General features: G+C 47.4%; 2 protein-coding genes across 4 annotated transcripts in view; both read left to right on the forward strand.

Annotated features, from left to right (window-relative positions):
* Window positions 1–1,232: 1,232 nt before the first annotated feature.
* On the forward strand, window positions 1,233–11,473 carry LOC140372026 (uncharacterized). 3 transcript variants are annotated; one of them, XM_072459282.1, is made up of 4 exons: window positions 1,233–1,911; window positions 3,224–3,365; window positions 4,014–4,952; window positions 11,360–11,473. In XM_072459282.1, exons 2-4 carry the CDS (start codon window positions 3,249–3,251, stop codon window positions 11,405–11,407), a joined length of 1,104 nt encoding a protein of 367 aa, XP_072315383.1. In that variant the 5' UTR covers window positions 1,233–1,911; window positions 3,224–3,248; the 3' UTR covers window positions 11,408–11,473. The 3 variants fall into 3 exon arrangements, with proteins under 3 accessions (XP_072315383.1, XP_072315382.1, XP_072315384.1); XM_072459281.1 differs by having other exon boundaries at window positions 1,233–1,599; XM_072459283.1 differs by having other exon boundaries at window positions 1,233–1,595.
* A 1,234-nt stretch (window positions 11,474–12,707) lies between these two features.
* LOC140371531 (dickkopf-related protein 2-like) overlaps window positions 12,708–17,573 on the forward strand; it is a 22,650-nt gene continuing 17,784 nt past the window's right edge. Inside the window, exon 1 of the mRNA XM_072458701.1 lies at window positions 12,708–12,769. Coding sequence (XP_072314802.1) covers window positions 12,708–12,769 — 62 coding nt within the window. The remainder of the gene's footprint in view (window positions 12,770–17,573) is intronic.

Genomic DNA, 17,573 nt, shown 5'->3' on the forward strand with positions numbered 1-17,573 from the left:
CATGACTCCCTCTGTTAAATGTTGATCATTTGAAACCACAAAGTTCACCTCTAAAGGAAGAATTATTTCTTGTGTAACTCTCATATCAATCACAGAATAATTCAAATAATTTTTCCACCTCATTTCATAACCCTGGAGGGAAACAGTTAAAAGCTGAGAACTTTTAAAATGACAACAGTATTTTCACAATGTGCCCGACAGTTTCTGCAGAAAAGACACACATTTCAGTATCGCATCGTCTAAGAGTGGCTTGGAGTAGATCCGCTGCTCCCACGAGGCTTGAGCCGTTTCACCCCTCAAACTCTCCCCTGACTCAGAGGTGTTCTGCTCAGTCCCACGTGGGAGACGAGATGTCCCTGGAAAGACCAGAATGAAACCTCACGTCTCAGTCACAGTTCATCTCCTCAGAAAGAAACCGTCTTCTTACGAGGAAAAAAGAACGGAAAAACCATCACGTGAACTGAAACACATTGTGAATTTGTGTTGGGTGACAGAAGGATGACGGGCGACCAATGAACGCAACTGTTTCACACGTAAATAAACTGATTGCACGGTTCTGTTTGAGTTTGGCTCGAGACCTGAAGGTGGGAGTGGCGACCGGATAAAGAAGTGTGTTCTAAGGATTTTAGGCAAGGAACAAAAAGCCCAAAATTTTTCACGAAAGCAACAGGAAAACGTTTTGCTTCTTTACAATAATGCTTCCACAATCATATTACGACGGCTTACGCTTCAGCCGCGCCTTTTCCACCTTTCCGTTCCTTTTTTTGGAACAACGTGACCGAAATGAACTGGCTAAACGCAACACTGGGAGCGCTCGGGGGTGGAGGAGGAAGTGTCTGGGGAGAGTGCGGGGTGTCGAGTTGACAAATCGAAAAGCGCCGCCCGAAAGTGTTTCAAACGACCCGATGCGGCCTACGGTGTTCCGGCGCCGACGCGGGCCCGCGGTCGCCCGAAAGGCCCCGGCGCTCTCTCAACAGTTAAGTTGCCGCGGAAAAAAAAGCCGCCGGCGGCGACAAAAGATGGCCGTATTTCCGCTGTCATCCGGCGCCTAAACGCTCCCTCTTCTCACATCTCTCTGCGTGTGCTCGCCGCCTCCATCTCGCCCTCCCTCTTCTCGCTCCACCGCGGCGTGTCGCGATCATAACCTTCCCCCCCCCCCCACGCGAGCGCACGCATCCTTCCCGGGGCACCATTTTTTTCCCTCTCGCTTCAAAACACATTCTTCCTGCTGCTTCCTTCCTTCCTTCCTTTCCTTCCCTCGTTTCCTCGCCTAATTTCCCACACTCCCTCCTCCCCCTCCTCCTCTCCTTTCCGCTCTCGTGCCGCTGCCTCCTCCCTCCTCTCCTCGCTCGTGCCAAACCCAGGTGATTATCCCTCGCGCCCCCCTGACTGTTTTATACCCCGCCGCCGCCGCCGCCGCCGCCGCCACCACCACTTCTCTTCTCTTCTCCCTCCTCCCTTTCGCCTTCTTTTTTTTTTTCCCTTCCCTCCTCCACTTCTCCTTCTTGCTCCTCTGCGTTTCCTTTCCCGCCAGCCATGATCCGTGGCGGGCTAATTCCCAGACGGTCTCCCCTCCTGTGCCGCCGCGGTAGTCGGTAGGTAAGTCGTACCAAAACCGTCAACAACGGGCTCCCGGACCGCCACCATCTTTGTTTTTGTTTTTTTTTCTTCTTTGTTTTTTTTTCGGTTTTTTTGCATGCACCTATTTATTGTTGAGACATTTTTCCCTATCCTCCCCCTCCCTCGTCGCTTTGATTTTTTTTCACGCTCCCACTGGAGCCTCGGGGTGAAAGGAAAAAGGAGACGAGGAGGCGGAGGAGGCGGTAAAAACACTATGTCGCGTGGGAAAAGCGCGCAGTGCCCCTCGCGCCGGTGACCTTCGCTCGCGCCGGGGCCGCTTGACCAGACAGGGTAATTAGTTACGCCTCGAGGGAGCAGCGGTTTAGGGAGTGAGGGAGGGGAAGGGAAGGAGGGGAGGGGGAAAGGAGGGAGAGAGCAAGCGAAGGGGGCGATTGGCTTGACACACATTTCGCCGCTGCCACACGCGCGCACGCACACACGCGCGCCCCGCTCAGAAAAGCTGGCGCGCGGGCGGTCGCGAGATGGAGACGACCGCCGCCGCACGCCGCGCGCCGTCGAGGAGGCGGATTTGGCGGCGGGTTGAAAAGACGCTAATTGCCGAAAGGTGCGTCCGCCGGGGCTCGCCGCGGGGGGAAAAAAACGCCCGTTAGTTCGGGTCGAGAGTTGACCTTTCGAGCGCTGGAGTGAGAGCTGTCGGTAACACTTCATAATACACGGTAATTAGCCGTTATTAACATGAACAAAGAGGTTATTCATCATGAACAAATGCTTAATTACTATTCAATTAAGAGGGTTGAAGTTGGGGTATTTATTAAGTAGTTACTAAGCCTGAATCATTTCTAATAAATCGTTTGTTCCTTTTGAATTAAGTTGTTATTCATGCGTTATTAAGCCTAATTAAGGTGTAGTTAATATAGTGTTACAAATGTGTCTTTCTCATGGAATTTTAATAGCATTTGTACATTTTTACCAATGGGAAGTAACAACAAACAAGCTTTCTATTAAGATTATTTTTTATGATTTTTTTGATTAATTTAACCTTGATAATTAAGAAAATGTAAAGTTTTTCTTGTCTTACAATGGGAACGTTTTAGTGCTTCAGTGGCGTACAGAAGTGGAATAAAAACACAGCGTTGTGAGCTCGAATCCTGGCCCCGGAAATTTGCTGCGTGTCCTCCCCTCTCTCGTCCCCATTTCACGGTAAAACTATAACCCGTCCGATAAAGTCTGTGGGACAGAAAAATCCTCAAAAAAACAAAAAAAAAATATGCAAGATGGACAGAAAAACATAATATTAAAACATACTTGGAATAAAATGTACAAATTCGTTTTTAGCCAATGAGATGCAATATTTTAAAGAGAAATTGAACAGTTTTATTGGATAGGAGGGTACAGCGTAAAATGGGGGGAGAAGAGCGTGGAGGACATTCAACAGACGACTGAATCCATCTCAATTAAAACTGTATTAATTGCTCGGCTCTAGTGGTTAATTATTCATGTGTAAGCGTGGCGAAAGCGACACGGTAGACCGGATATCGTTGGCGCGGCGATAAACAGTCGAGCGTAACTCGGCCGGTCATGTGACTGTTGTCATGTGACTGTTGTCATGTGACTGTTGTCATGTGACTGTTGTGTGTTTCAGACTGTAGCTGCCTCTTGCCCCTGTGATGTCAGGGATGAGCAGTGGTGTATGTATGGACACTGACCTCTCCTCAATGCTGCAAAGAACCTCCGCCCCCTCGCACCATCACCCCAATCACCATGGATACGGGCCGCAGGGACAGGTAAACATCCACCGACCCAAAATCTAGGTCTATCTGGGGCGTTCGGCTCAATCATTCCCCGTGTTTTTAACGTTCGTACATTGTAAAGTAAGAAAAGCGCAAGAGCGACTGCACGTTTTACACATCTACAGTCATCCCCTAGGGTCTCTAACACAGTCATACCCTAGGGTCTCTAACACAGTCATCCCCTAGGGTCTCTAACACAGTCGTACCCTAGGGTCTCTAACACAGTCATACCCTAGGGTCTCTAACACAGTCATACCCTGTGGTCTCTGACGAAGTCTAACCCTGTGGTCTCTGACGAAGTCTAACCCTGTGGTCTCTGATGAAGTCTAACCCTGTGGTCTCTAACGAAGTATAATCCTGTGGTCTCTAACGAAGTATAATCCTGTGGTCTCTAACGAAGTATAACCCTGTGGTCTCTAACGAAGTATAACCCTGTGGTCTCTAACGAAGTATAACCCTATGGTCTCTAACGAAGTATAACCCTGTGGTCTCTAACGAAGTCTAACCCTGTGGTCTCTAACGAAGTATAACCCTATGGTCTCTAACGAAGTATAACCCTGTGGTCTCTAACGAAGTCTAACCCTGTGGTCTCTAACGAAGTCTAACCCTGTGGTCTCTAACGAAGTATAACCTGTTCCTCAGATGTCGAGTCTCGCTCCGATGTTGGATTACACGGACATGGACCGATACAGATCCTCCATTGCCAACTTCTACAAGACCAACGTCAACATGAACATGAACAACTTCCCTCAGGCCAAGCTCGCCGCACGCCTCGCGGCCACGCCCATTTTCCCGCCGCGATTGGGCGCCATGGCAACCGGGCCCTGGGGCTGCCACGACAACATGAACCCGGCGGCCATGTTCTGGGGCCGACCGAAGCCGAACCATCACCACGGCCACCCGGGTCACATGGCCTCGGCGCACGTGCCCAGTGCGGCCATGCACCAGAACGCTTCAGGAAACAGCAACAGCGAATCAGGAAGAGCCGACAAGAGCTCACTTCCTGGTTCGCAGACGCATCATCCCATGACGTCGAGCAACGGGAACTTTCTGCCGAATTACAGCGGCGCAGACTGTTTGAACAAACAAGGACACGCCCACACGGACATGATGGGCCTAGCAGACGGCGCCGGCTGTAACGGGGGCGGGGTAATGGGCGGGAGCTTCCTGGGGTCGCTTGGAATACCTCCTGGGGTCATTGTCATGGCGATGGGGACGGCAGCAGGGGGCGGGATTTCCTCAGAAGCAGGAAGTGCTTTCCAGATGACGGGCGGCCAGCGCGCGCTAACAGACTGTCAGCAGCACCCAAACTCCTCCCCCTGTCCCTCCTCCTCCTCGCCGTCGTCAGGGGTAACGGCAGGGGGCGGGGCCTCCACAGGGGCATCCGGGGCCGGAGCCTCCTCAGGTGCAGCGGCAAAACGGAAGCGTAAGCGGTGCGGCGTGTGCGGGCCCTGCCGGCGCCTCATAAACTGCGGCGTGTGCTCGTCGTGTCGAAACAGGAAGACGGGGCATCAGATCTGCAAGTTCAGGAAGTGTGAGGAGCTGAAGAAGAAGCCGGGCTCCGGGGGAGGAACACTGGAGGTGAGAGCGACACCTGCTGGTCACAGGGCACACTACAGTTTGTCTAGCGCAGTGTTTTTCAACCTTTGAGTCGCAGCACTTTTATTTGGGTCTTAAAATATTCCGCAACAAACAAACGACTGAAACGTTATAAAATCAGGGCTTTTAGTGAAAAAGTAGATAATGTGGCTTTTATTGTCCATGTCATTGTCTGATTCTTTACACTTGGCAAAGGTTTTGGTTTTGGTTTGCTCAGGACATTGCAAAATAAAACAGATTATTTTACACCCATGTGGGTTTGTTAACTCTAAAGTACTTTCATGGGTCCCATAGCGTCGTACACTCGTTTTAGCGTGTGGATGTTTGCATGTTCTGCTCGTGGATGTTTGCATGTTCTGCTCGTGGATGTTTGCATGTTCTGCTCGTGGATATTTGCATGTTCTGCTCGTGGATGTTTGCATGTTCTGCTCGTGGATATTTGCATGTTCTGCTCGTGGATGTTTGCATGTTCTGCTCGTGGATATTTGCATGTTCTGCTCGTGGATGTTTGCATGTTCTGCTCGTGGATATTTGCATGTTCTGCTCGTGGATGTTTGCATGTTCTGCTCGTGGCTGTGGAATCCTCTGCAGTTTACCACAGTCTCGTCTCTCGCGCTGCAGCTTCATCTGCCTCTGGAGGTGACGACAGAGCGTGTGCCGCGCCGCGGTGGTCGCTCTGCTGTTGTCACGGCGAGTGAGCGGAGCAGGTGTGTGTGTGTGTGTGTGTGTGAGTGTGTGTGCTCGTGTGTGTGTGTGTGTTCATGTGTGTGTGTGTGTGTGTGTGTGTGTGTGCTCGTGTGTGTGTGTGCTCGTGTGTGTGTTCATTTGTGTGTTCGTGTGTGTGCTTGTGTGTGTGTGTGTGTGCTCATGTGTGTGTGCTCGTGTGTATATGTGTGTGTGCCTGTGTGTGTGCTTGTGTGTGTGTGCTCGTGTGTGTGTTCATTTGTGTGTTTGTGTGTGTGCTTGTGTGTGTGTGTGTGTGTGTGTGCTCATGTGTGTGTGCTCGTGTGTATATGTGTGTGTGCCTGTGTGTGTGCTCGTGTGTGTGTTCATTTGTGTGTTTGTGTGTGTGCTTGTGTGTGTGTGTGTGTGTGTGTGCTCATGTGTGTGTGCTCGTGTGTATATGTGTGTGTGCCTGTGTGTGTGCTTGTGTGTGTGTGCTCGTGTGTGTGTGTGCTCGTGTGTGTGTGCTCATGTGTGTGTGCTCGTGTGTGTGTGCTCATGTGTGTGTGTGTGTGTGTGCTCATGTGTGTGTGCTCGTGTGTGTGTGCTCATGTGTGTGTGTGTGTGTGTGTGTGTGCTCATGTGTGTGTGTGTGTGTGTGTGTGTGCTCATGTGTGTGTGCTCATGTGTGTGTGTGTGTTCGTGTGTGTGTGCTCATGTGTGTGTGTGTGTGTGTGCACGTGTGTGTGTGCTCATGTGTGTGTGCTCGTGTGTGTGTGCTCATGTGTGTGTGTGTGTGTGTGCTCATGTGTGTGTGCTCGTGTGTGTGTGCTCATGTGTGTGTGTGTGTGTGTGTGTGTGCTCATGTGTGTGTGTGTGTGTGTGTGTGTGCTCATGTGTGTGTGTGTGTGTGTGTGTGTGTGCTCATGTGTGTGTGTGTGTGTGTGTGCTCCTGTGTGTGTGTTTGGCCGTTGAACCAGTGTGTGTCAGACAGACTGTGGAGTCGAGCTGTGGGAGGCGAAGGATCCAGACCAAACCCGCTGCGTGTGGATTCCAGCCAAACACGCTCCATTCACAAATCCATCCACTCACACACACACACACACACACAGCGGTGCAAACCACGGCTCGTCCTTTGTTGCATCATAAGAATCTGCTGTAATAACAACACCACGACATATTTGAGTCGATATAAACCTCAAAAACGATATTATTAGAAGAGAAAATGTGTTAAAATATCGCCGATTTCGCCCTGGCGTGTTTTTGGACGTTTCTGCTTTCCTGATTGGTCAATGGCCATTTGTATGATCTGTCTTTCACCTGCAGTAAAATGCATAAGCTTAGGACCCAAAACCCATTTCGAACCGAAGCTGTTCCTGAACCCGACGGAGAACAAACGCCTGGGACTCTGTCGTTTACGCCCGCCGATGTCTGAGTTCCTCTAATTATAAGCGGAAACCAAGTCGAATATCAGAATTGAAATCCCGCCTCGATTGTCTTTGGTACGCTCACGTCAGAGTAAAGCTGGTGGAGGCCGGTCTGATTGAGCTGATGTCGGGTTTTGACGGTTCCTCTTTAAAAGCTGAAGCTAATATCACTAAAAATGAGATTCAGGGACATGTAATCATAAGCATTTTTAAAAGATCCAGGCGGAATCTGTATAAAAAGCAATGAATTTTAGCATAATATTAACAAACCGACGCAGATTCATCCCAGAATGGTTTCCTTGGCTGGAAGTAAAAGTGCTTTCTTGTTCTGTTGGACACGTCCTGCAGCTTGATGCTTTCCTTTTATCAGATGGTGGAGTTAAAAAAAAGAATAAATTCGGAAAAGGTCAGAGCCCACTGCAATATAACTGTCACATCTGCATTTTCAAACCTCTTAGTGGACCTTTAAGCACGGATGGAAAAAACAAAACAATACATTTGGTATAAAAAGAGGTAAAGCTGGACGAAAATCGAACAACAATGAGATTTTATACCGTCTCGAACAACAAATAAATGTCAATCACTCTTAATTTCACGACGATGTGACCAATCAATCGCACGACTAATGAGACATCTTCCTCCAAAGTCCAAACTCTGCCACCGACGGGATTGAACTGGCTTCTGCGTCGAAGCAATTGGATCTCGATGCGGTTCAATTGCGATTAGCCGCGCGGCTTTTATTCACAGTATTCCCCGCGCGCGTGGCTTATGAATCATTGCCTTTTGGATTTCGAGCTCGTCCGCCACCGCCGCCGCCGCCGCCGCGAGGCCCTCCGAGCTTGACTTATCGCTGATCAATAACCCCTTGACAGCTCCGTTCGACCTCGGGGGGGGAAAGTCCATACATCTCCGGCGCCGGCGGCAACGAGCGGGAGACGGAGACACCAAATTAGCGCCTCTAATCGGCCTAAACGAGGCGTAATTGAACCCGCCGCGGATAAACTGGCAGTGACGCCGCGGAGAGCAGACAGATCGCGGCGTCGGGCAGAGCGGGGGAACTGTGATTAATTAAAACAAGAAGCGGGAGAGAAAAACACAGAGCCTGAGCGCGTTACGGAGCCGCGGAAGCCTGAAGGCCGGCGAAGGGATTCCCGATTTTGCGGTTTTGACATGGCAACGGTCCAGCTTTGTGACAGCAATAGCGCCGTTTAAAATATATGGTTAGGGTTTTATAATATACATAAACACACTGGGATGGAACAAATGCTACATGAATGCCTGGAAAAATCAGTAATCAGTATGACAGAAAACCCGTAAATGTGCTAACGTTTAAGTTTAAATGGCTAACTTGAATTGACAGTGGCAAAATGATGCACAGCACAACGGATAAAATGTGTTTATTTGCTATATTTAGCTTCATTTTTGTCTGTGGAGCTGTTTGAATGAAAGTTAAAAGGCAAAATGGAGACTAGTAGTAGTTTAGTAGTTTAGCCGTTGTAGAGCTAAGCTAGCTTGTTTGCTAACGGCGGTTGGAGAGTTAGCGCACGTCAACTTGCCATCAACGGTTATTTTCCTGAACGTGCGACTCCGAAACGTCTTTTTTTTAAGGAGAAACGGTTCAACTATGTGTGATCGCAGTGACGAATGTGACGTAGCTGCGCCGTTCCTGTTGTTTATCTGGTTTACTAAAATAGACAAACTTGTTTTTCTTCATTTAGATCAGTCAGGTACAAGCTAAATATTCCGCAGACTATTATATCTCTTGTTAGATTCTTGCAGCTCTTTCACGTTTTAGTCCTGTTTTGAGCTCTTATGGGAGAAAATGTCATTACTCACCATTGACGCTCAAAAAAATGTCATATTCACCCGCCATTTTGGAACAACCGCTATTCGACGAATCAAAAAACAATCACTAGAATAATAAATTAGCAAAATAAATGTTAGTAGCAGCCATAAATCAATAACATTTTACGTTTTATTGCTCCAAAATAAAATTGAATGTTAAAATCTTGTCTCAATGGAGAAAAGTGAATGAACAACTTGAATTCAATCCAACTTTATTTGTAGCTATTTTATTAACAAGCTAGTATCCAAATGGATCCAAAATGGCAGAAACAAACAAACAAACAAACAAACAAACAAACATCAATCTCTAAAAGCAGAACCAATACAATCAATGAGGACAATGAAAACGCAATAAAAGCAATACATTTGATGAATAAAATCACATTAAAAAGCGGTACAATAGATAAAAAACGATACATGAGCAAAAATCGCTTGAATAAAAGACGTAAAACAAACAAAAAAGCGTTATTATACTGGTTAAAGTCCACAAAATGGTAACTTAGCAGAAAACCCACGACTAACGAGGTGTTTTTATTCAAAGTCGCGCGGGTTAATCACGAAATGTAACGTTTTTCCCGCGCGGAAACGACACTAGGACACGATTGAGACGCCGTGGTTTGCGCGCGGGCCCTTTTGCATTCCGCGCGCGCTCGGCCCCGCGTTTGTCAGAACGCTCTGCGGTTGAGTGTCGAGTTTGTCGGCGTTGCAGCGTCTTGCCTCAGCTCCACCCGCGTTTGAAGTCGACCTCGAAGTGAGAAACAGGAGCGTTGTTTTTGTCAGTGCGTCGCTCACAACACAATGCGGCGCACGAGCTCAGCGTATACGGTGTAACGCGCGCAACGTGCTATAGGTTTATCGTCTTCATTTGTGTTTGTGTGATTCTGTTTTGTCCTGAGTCGGTTCAGAAAATCCATGTTTTGTATCTCACATTAAGACTTTTTTTTTCGAAAATGTTTTTTTTTTTAAGTGTTTTTTTACGCAGCGACTGAAATGCCGTAAACTGAGGATGAGACAACATTTTGTGCCCAGGATTTTGCAACTGCCACAAAATACTGTTTCATTGTTGGATTCTTTTAGGTATTTTAAATTTTTTTTAATTTTTAAAAAGACATAAAAGACAGGATTTCTCTATCTATCCATCTGAGCTATCTCTTTCTCTCTCTCTCTCTGTGTTTATCTATCATTTATCTAATCCATCTCTATCTAATCTATCCATCTCTCTGTCTCTTTATCTCTCTGTGTCGCTCTCTCTCTCTCTGTCTGTCTCTAGCTCTCTCTGTCTGTCTCTCTCTCTCTGTCTGTCTCTCTCTGTCTGTCTGTCTCTCTCTCTCTGTCTGTCTCTCTCTCTCTCTCTTTCTCTCTCTCTCTCTATCTCTGTATCTTTCATCTCTATCTAATCCCTCTGTCTCTTTATCTCTCTCTCTGTCCCTTTCTCTCTCTCTGTCTGTCTCTCTCTCTCTATGTATGTCTTTATCTATCATCTCTATCTAATCTCTCTCTGTCTCTTTATCTCTCTCTCTCTCTAACTCTCTCGCTCTCTCTCTGTCCCTTTCTCTTTCTATCTCTCTCTCTCTGTCTTTATCTATCATCTCTATCTTATCTCTCGATCTAATCTCTCTCTCTCTGTCTCGCACTCTCTATCTATCTCTCTCTCTCTCTATCCAATCAATCTCTCTCTGTCTCTTGATCTCTCTCTGTCTCTCTCTCCTTATCTCTGTCTCTCTGTCTCTCTCTCTCTCTATCCATCTCTCTCTGTCTCTCTTTATCTATCCATATCTAATCTCTCTCTCCCTCTCTCTCTCTCTGTCTCTATCTTATCTCTAGCTAATCTCTCTCTCTGTGTCTTTATCTCTCTCCGTCTCACTCGCTCTATCCATATCTCTGTCTCTCTTTCTCTCCCTCCCCCCCTCTCTCCCTCTCTCTCTCTCCGTCTATCTGAATATATTTCCATGGTGACGGTTTCAAACCCACAAAAGAGCCGTCTCGTCGCGTTTCCTTCGCTGATATCTTGCCGTGGGCTGAAGTTAAATCCGCTCTGTTCAAAGGAACCTTCACGTTTCTCTCCTTTTGTCAGCTTTTTTGTTTTTTGTCCGAGCAAAAACATGGACTTTAAGACCGAAGCCGAAAAGTGCAAATATCAGACGACTGTGTCACGTTGCTGATGAAGCAGCGGAGAATATGTTCTGCAGCTTAGCACGGGAAAGTCAATGAACCTTAAGTTGTTTTGGATCAATATCGTTGGTTTACCGTGAATAAAACGTGCAATAACGATCCGCTCGCAATCAGCCACATTACAACTGAAGCGCAGGGTTTTAAAAATGTACACATATATTATCATTTGGACTGTCACTCAAACACGGCAAACACGGTGAGATTTCTGCCTTCACGAATCACTGAATATTCAATACTGGGCGTTTTGTTCTGAACCGTTCTCCTTGTTCTTTTGCTCCGCAGCGCCCCCCGTCTGTCCCGGCTGGAGAAGCGTTCCGATGGTTTTTCTAACCCTCCGCGACATGGACTAAACGACAGATAAACTGAACACTGTGCGTCAGTGCGGAGTAGACTCAGAGAGCGAGGAGACAGTTTGGTCACGGTTTGCCGATTGTCTTTCTTTTTTTCGGCGCCGTTTTTTTGATTATCGCCGGAAGGTTCCCCCACGACTCTCGCCGCCGCTTGGCCCTCGGCTACGGGTGTTATTACAGACACACGGTGCGGATGATAATAATAAACGCCGTAGCTCGGTGAGTGGGGAACGCTTCACACTGGTGGTCGTGGCTCGCTGGTACCGCGACGCTAATTCGACAGTATTTTATCAGAGTCATCTTTTATGGTCCACGGTTCAGGCAGGAAATACATTCAAACGATCCCCGTGACGATACACTGCTCCCCCCCACACTCTCCTCCTATTGGTCTGGCTCTGGGTGAGTGACAGGTAGGTTCAACCAATCACAGTCAAGTGCAATCTCTTAGAAGAAGCATGTCTTTATCAATCTCTTAAAGGGAAGCGTACCAAGCGCACGTGAACGGTCCGTCCGTCTTCTTTTTGGGTCGTATTTTGAACCTCCTTCTGAGACTTCCCTCACCCTAGACATGTCCCCCAGCTCTCACGGAGGATCCCGGCAACACCTCCCCGGGGAGACGTCCAGGGAGGCTCCGGAACAAATGCCCGAGCCGCCTCAGCTCATCTCATCTCGACCGCTCGTGTCCGCAATCTTGTCCTTTCCGGTCATCACCCAAAGCTCGTGACCATAGGAGAGGGCAGGAACGTGGATTGACCGATAAATCGAGAGCTTTGCCTCAATCTCACGCTCCATCCCGAGACCCCGAGATACTTGAACTCGTCCACGCAAATGCGGGACCAAGGCTATAGTAAAGAAAAGCATGCATGTTTTGGCATTTCACCCACCCTTACGGAAAAGGCAATACAATAAAATCCAAATCCTTCCTCGTTTCTCTCAAACCCGTTACACAAGTGTCTAAAACCTGCGGCTGGACAGTGACGTACCACCATTGACCACCAGTGGCTCAGCAAAAGCGAGTCGGCGTCCGTCCGACCGACAAACCCAACGATAATAGTCGATCTTTTGGGGGGGTTTGCGGCATCCGGCCTCGTGCCCAAACTGTCTTCTCCTCGGAACTGTAAAGCGTCACGTGGGAAGGACCGCAACGTGACCGCATCAAAAAAAAGGGAGGAACTCGGAAAAAGGACTACACCTTCACCACGGTTGGGACTACGATTACCATATCACTGTTAGCCGTCTTCTGTCTACCTCCTTGACAAGCGAAAGGCAACTGCGACGCGATGGCGTTCCGAGCGGGCCGGCTTCCGAACCCCGGGAAACCCAACGTGGCGGCGGTCGCGATGTCACGTTTTAGAGTTACATCGCGATTTAATGATCGTCTTTGAACCTGAAATGAAACAGGAATCCTTCGTTTTCTTTCAGTTCCATTGACGTGTATGTTACCTTTACGAAGCCAAACGTTCTGAGCCGGATGAATTAACGAACTAGCATTTTGATTGAAGAAAACGTTTCAATCTCTTTTTTGGCGGACGTTTTGGACTATATGGCTCTGATTGACGCACTTTTGCTTCTAAAATTGCCTTGATTGGTCTTTTTTGTCAACCGAACCGTCTCGATGTCCCTTTTTTTGGACGATTTGCTGTTTTTGAATGAAATAAGCGAACAGAATTTGCTCGTTTTACGCACTCAAAAGCTAAAATCGCGCCGCTTTTGTAACTGAAAAGCCGTCGCACCAGTTTTCGCTTCACGTCGATCGGCCCGGTAACCGCTGCGATATTTTGACCGTAAAACCAAGCGGGAAGAACTCGAACGTCGACACATTACCGAGCAGCAACTCTCCAGCGCAGTGTACAGATATTTATTTATTTACGTACTTATTAATTGGCGTGCGGAGTTCAGAAGCCGGCCCGCCAACAAAACCGAAAATCGGGGTTTAAATTACATTCCTAAAACGTCACTATTCGTTAAAAAATGAACACATTTTATATTTGATTTCTTCTTTTTACGAACGTCAGACTGTTGCCATTTCTGGATTTTTCTTGATGCTTTTGTATTTGATTTCATATCTCACTCTCTTTTTTTTTTTTTTGTTCAAACACGATTCATTCTCGCTGGACCAAATGAAGTGTCCCGTTCTCGAAGCTACCTAAATGTCACGTTACTGAATTATAATTATTATCATTAAAAAGTGCAGTAAACATCTCTACCACTAAACCTGGGCTGCTGTGGTTTCTTCTGGCGTAACTCTCGAGGGACGTCAAGTATGAACGATGCTTTTCATGACAATTACCGACTGGTTTTGTTCTTACTGGGTCTGAATTTGACTCAGATTAGTCCTGAAGTAGATCTGGTTGGGTTCTGTTTGAGTCCAGGTTTAGTCCAGGTTTAGTCCAGGATCTTCTCCAGGTTTAGTCCTGTTTTAGTCCAGGATCTTCTCCAAGTTTAGTCCAGGTTTAGTCCAGATTTCGACCAGGATCTTTTCCAGGTTTAGTCCTGTTTTAGTCCAGGATCTTCTCCAAGTTTAGCCCAGGTTTAGTCCAGGTTTAGTCCAGGATCTTCTCCAGGTTTAGTCCAGGATCTTCTCCAAGTTTAGCCCAGGTTTAGTCCAGGTTTAGTCCAGGATCTTCTCCAGGTTTAGTCCAGGATCTTCTCCAAGTTTAGCCCAGGTTTAGTCCAGGTTTAGTCCAGGATCTTCTCCAGGTTTAGTCCAGGATCTTCTCCAGGTTTAGTCCTGTTTTAGTCCAGGATCTTCTCCAGGTTTAGTCCTGGTTTAGTCCAGGATCTTCTCCAGGTTTAGTCCTGGTTTAGTCCAGGATTAGTCCTGGTTTAGTCCAAGATCTTCTCCAAGTTTAGTCCAGGATCTTCTCCAGGTTTAGTCCTGGTTTAGTCCAGGATCCTCTCCAGGTTTAGTCCAGGATCTTCTCCAGGTTTAGTCCAGTTTTAGTCCAGGATCTTCTCCAGATTTAGTTGTGGTTTAGTCCAGGATCTTCTCCAGGTTTAGTCCTGGTTTAGTCCAGGTTTAGTCCAGGATCTTCTCCAGGTTTAGTCCTGGTTTAGTCCAGGTTTAGTCCAGGATCTTCTCCAGGTTTAGTCCTGGTTTAGTCCTGGTTTAGTCCAGGATCTTCTCCAGGTTTAGTCCTGGTTTACTCCTGGTTTAGTCCAGGATCTTCTCCAGGTTTAGTCCTGGTTTAGTCCAGGATCTTCTCCAGGTTTAGTCCTGGTTTAGTCCTGGTTTAGTCCAGGATCTTCTCCAGGTTTAGTCCAGGATCTTCTCCAGGTTTAGTCCTGGTTTAGTCCAGGATCTTCTCCAGGTTTAGTCCTGGTTTAGTCCTGGTTTAGTCCAGGATCTTCTCCAGGTTTAGTCCAGGATCTTCTCCAGGTTTAGTCCTGGTTTAGTCCAGGTTTAGTCCAGGATCTTCTCCAGGTTTAGTCCTGGTTTAGTCCAGGATCTTCTCCAGGTTTAGTCCTGGTTTACTCCTGGTTTAGTCCAGGATCTTCTCCAGGTTTAGTCCTGGTTTAGTCCAGGATCTTCTCCAGGTTTAGTCCTGGTTTAGTCCTGGTTTAGTCCAGGATCTTCTCCAGGTTTAGTCCAGGATCTTCTCCAGGTTTAGTCCTGGTTTAGTCCAGGATCTTCTCCAGGTTTAGTCCTGGTTTACTCCTGGTTTAGTCCAGGATCTTCTCCAGGTTTAGTCCAGGATCTTCTCCAGGTTTAGTCCTGGTTTACTCCTGGTTTAGTCCAGGATCTTCTCCAGGTTTAGTCCAGGATCTTCTCCAGGTTTAGTCCAGATTTAGTCCAGGATCTTCTCCAGGTTTAGTCCAGATTTAGTCCAGTTTTAGTCTAAGGGTTATAACACATTTTACTTCAGTTTTATTTAATTAGCGTAATATTTTGGGCAGATCGATACCACATATCGATACATCGATACTGTCAGAGGCATCGAAAAGCATCGATCCTCGTGCAAAAATATCCAAAATATCCACACTTTATATTTCTTTCGAAAATTCTGCATTTTAAGACATTTTGCTTGTGTTTTTGCGCATCGAGGTTCTGAAATCTACTGTCATTTCAAGTTTAGGGAGAGGAAAGCAAAAAGAGAAAAGACAATGAGGAGACGAGATAAAGAGTGAGGCGGAAGGAAGAAGAGAAAGGAAAGGAGCGGAAGAGAGGAAAGAGAGAAGGCATTGAGAGAGAAAGAGAGAGAGGAAACGAGTACGATGAACGAGGGAGGAGAGGAGTAGAGAAGAGAGGAAACGAGAACGAGAGAGGAGAAAAGAGTGAAAGGAGGATGATGTGTGTCCTTGGCGACAGGGAGGCCTGTTGCCTGGTAACAGATAACAATGAGCCGAGCCTGAAACATAAAGAAAACACATCAGCGTCAACACGAGGAGAGAGAGAGAGAGAGAGAGAGAGAGAGAGAGAGGAGAGGGGGGTGGAGAGAAAGTAAAAGAGTCGTAAGATAGAGGAGGGAAAAGAGGGGCGAGGGAGGAGAGAGAAGAGGGGGGAAGTACAAAAGAGAGAAGAGCGGGGGAGAAGGGGGTGATGGAGAGAAGAGCGGGGCTTGTAAGAGGAGAGAAAGAGAGAGAGAAGACACAGAGAAAGGGAGGGGAAAGAAAGAAAGGAAGGAATGAAGAAAGGAAGCCAAAAGGGGACGAGAAAGGACAGGGAGAAGGGCATGGAGTTAGAGGAAAGGAAGGAATAACGGGATAAAGAGCAGAAGGGGAAAAGCAAAAGAGAGGGAGCGAAGAGAGAGGTAGAGGAGAGAGGGATGAGAATGGAGAGGGAGAAGGGAGGTAAAGAGAGAGGGAGGGAAGAAAGAAATAAATGGGAGAAAGAAGGTGGAGGGAGAGGAGTGGGAGAGAAAGAGCAGGAGAGAGGGAGCAATGAGAGAGGTAGAAGAGAGAGGGAAGAGAACGTAGAAGGAGGGTAAAAAGAGAGTGAGGGCAGAGAGAGGGAGGAAAGAATGAATTGGAGAAAGGGGGTGGAGGGAGAGAGCAGAGGGAGAAAAGAAGAGAGAGAAAAGGGTGAAAATGGGGTGTAGGTAAACGAGGAGAGAGGAGAGAGGGGGAGGAGGAGAGAAAGGAGAGGGGAAAGGAAACAGGGAGGAGAGAGAGAGCGGCAGAGGAGAGCGAGGGACAAAGGGGGAGGTGCATGAGAGGAAACACAGAACAAGAAAGTGACGTAAAAGAGTGAGAGTGGTGAGGTTGTAAAGGAAGGGAGAGAGAGAGAAAGAGAGAGAGAGAGAGAGAGAGAAGGTGTAGGAGGAGTGGGAGGAGCAGCGCTGTCATTAGCTTCAGTTTTATTTGAAATGCAGCACAAGAAGAAGTCGTTTTTTTATTGTAATTATGGATAAAATGTGATGCAAATTGAGTTTTATTTTTTGTTTAGTATTTTCTTTGGATTTTTTTTTTTTTTTTTAATGTATGTAAAAAAAAGACAAAGAAATCGACACAGAAACAGGGTAAAGGGTGATACGAGCGACAGAAGACATACGACAAAAACGCTGCGTACGCCACATTAAGCTCAACGTTAAAGTCCCGTTTAGAGCGACGTTTGTTCGGATTGAGTCCCGAATGTTTCCCATTCCTCTTATATTTCTGATTATGTCGAATGGAGAACTCAAGCGACTGTTAGTCCCTTTTTTTAAATTGCGCACACTCAGCCTCCACCTTCCTGTTGTCTCCAAGAGGCCGCCTCCCATCAAACATCGTGCGTTTGTTTATTAGCGTGACGGATCGCATCACATCTCGTCTCCTCGAATTTCCGTCTCTTCTGAGCGCGAACACAGCCTTTCTCTGTGTCATGTTTGTGCTGTAACTGAAGGAACTCGCTAAACACCGTCATATCAACCACACATGTGCAGCCATGGAAACCTGCTGCTATGGGGACGAGGCTGCAGGTGTGCAGGAGGACGCAGGGAATGATTGACATGTGGGAGAACTACTGAGCTGTCCACGCCACGAGGAAATGAGACTCAGAGTGCGCGCCAAAAATCCTCTATTATTCCTTTATTGTGAGAAAAAGAAACATTGTGAACATGCAGGTTACAGTCGCCACCACCACCACCACCACCACCACCAACACCACCACCACAACCACCACCAACACCACCACCACCACCACCAACACCACCACCACCACCACCAAC

Source organism: Eucyclogobius newberryi, unplaced genomic scaffold (genome assembly GCF_026437365.1).
Source record: "Eucyclogobius newberryi isolate DKJ021-1_F unplaced genomic scaffold, fEucNew1.0.hap1 SCAF_22, whole genome shotgun sequence".
In the NCBI taxonomy this organism is placed as follows: domain Eukaryota; kingdom Metazoa; phylum Chordata; class Actinopteri; order Gobiiformes; family Gobiidae; genus Eucyclogobius; species Eucyclogobius newberryi.

Coding starts and splice junctions, on each gene's coding strand:
- LOC140372026 (XM_072459282.1), top strand. CDS start 3,249: ATGTCAGGGATGAGCAGTGGTGTATGTATGGACACTGACCTCTCCTCA. Junction 3,366..4,013: donor GATACGGGCCGCAGGGACAG/GTAAACATCCAC, acceptor CCTGTTCCTCAG/ATGTCGAGTCTCGCTCCGAT. Junction 4,953..11,359: donor CCGGGGGAGGAACACTGGAG/GTGAGAGCGACA, acceptor TTTGCTCCGCAG/CGCCCCCCGTCTGTCCCGGC.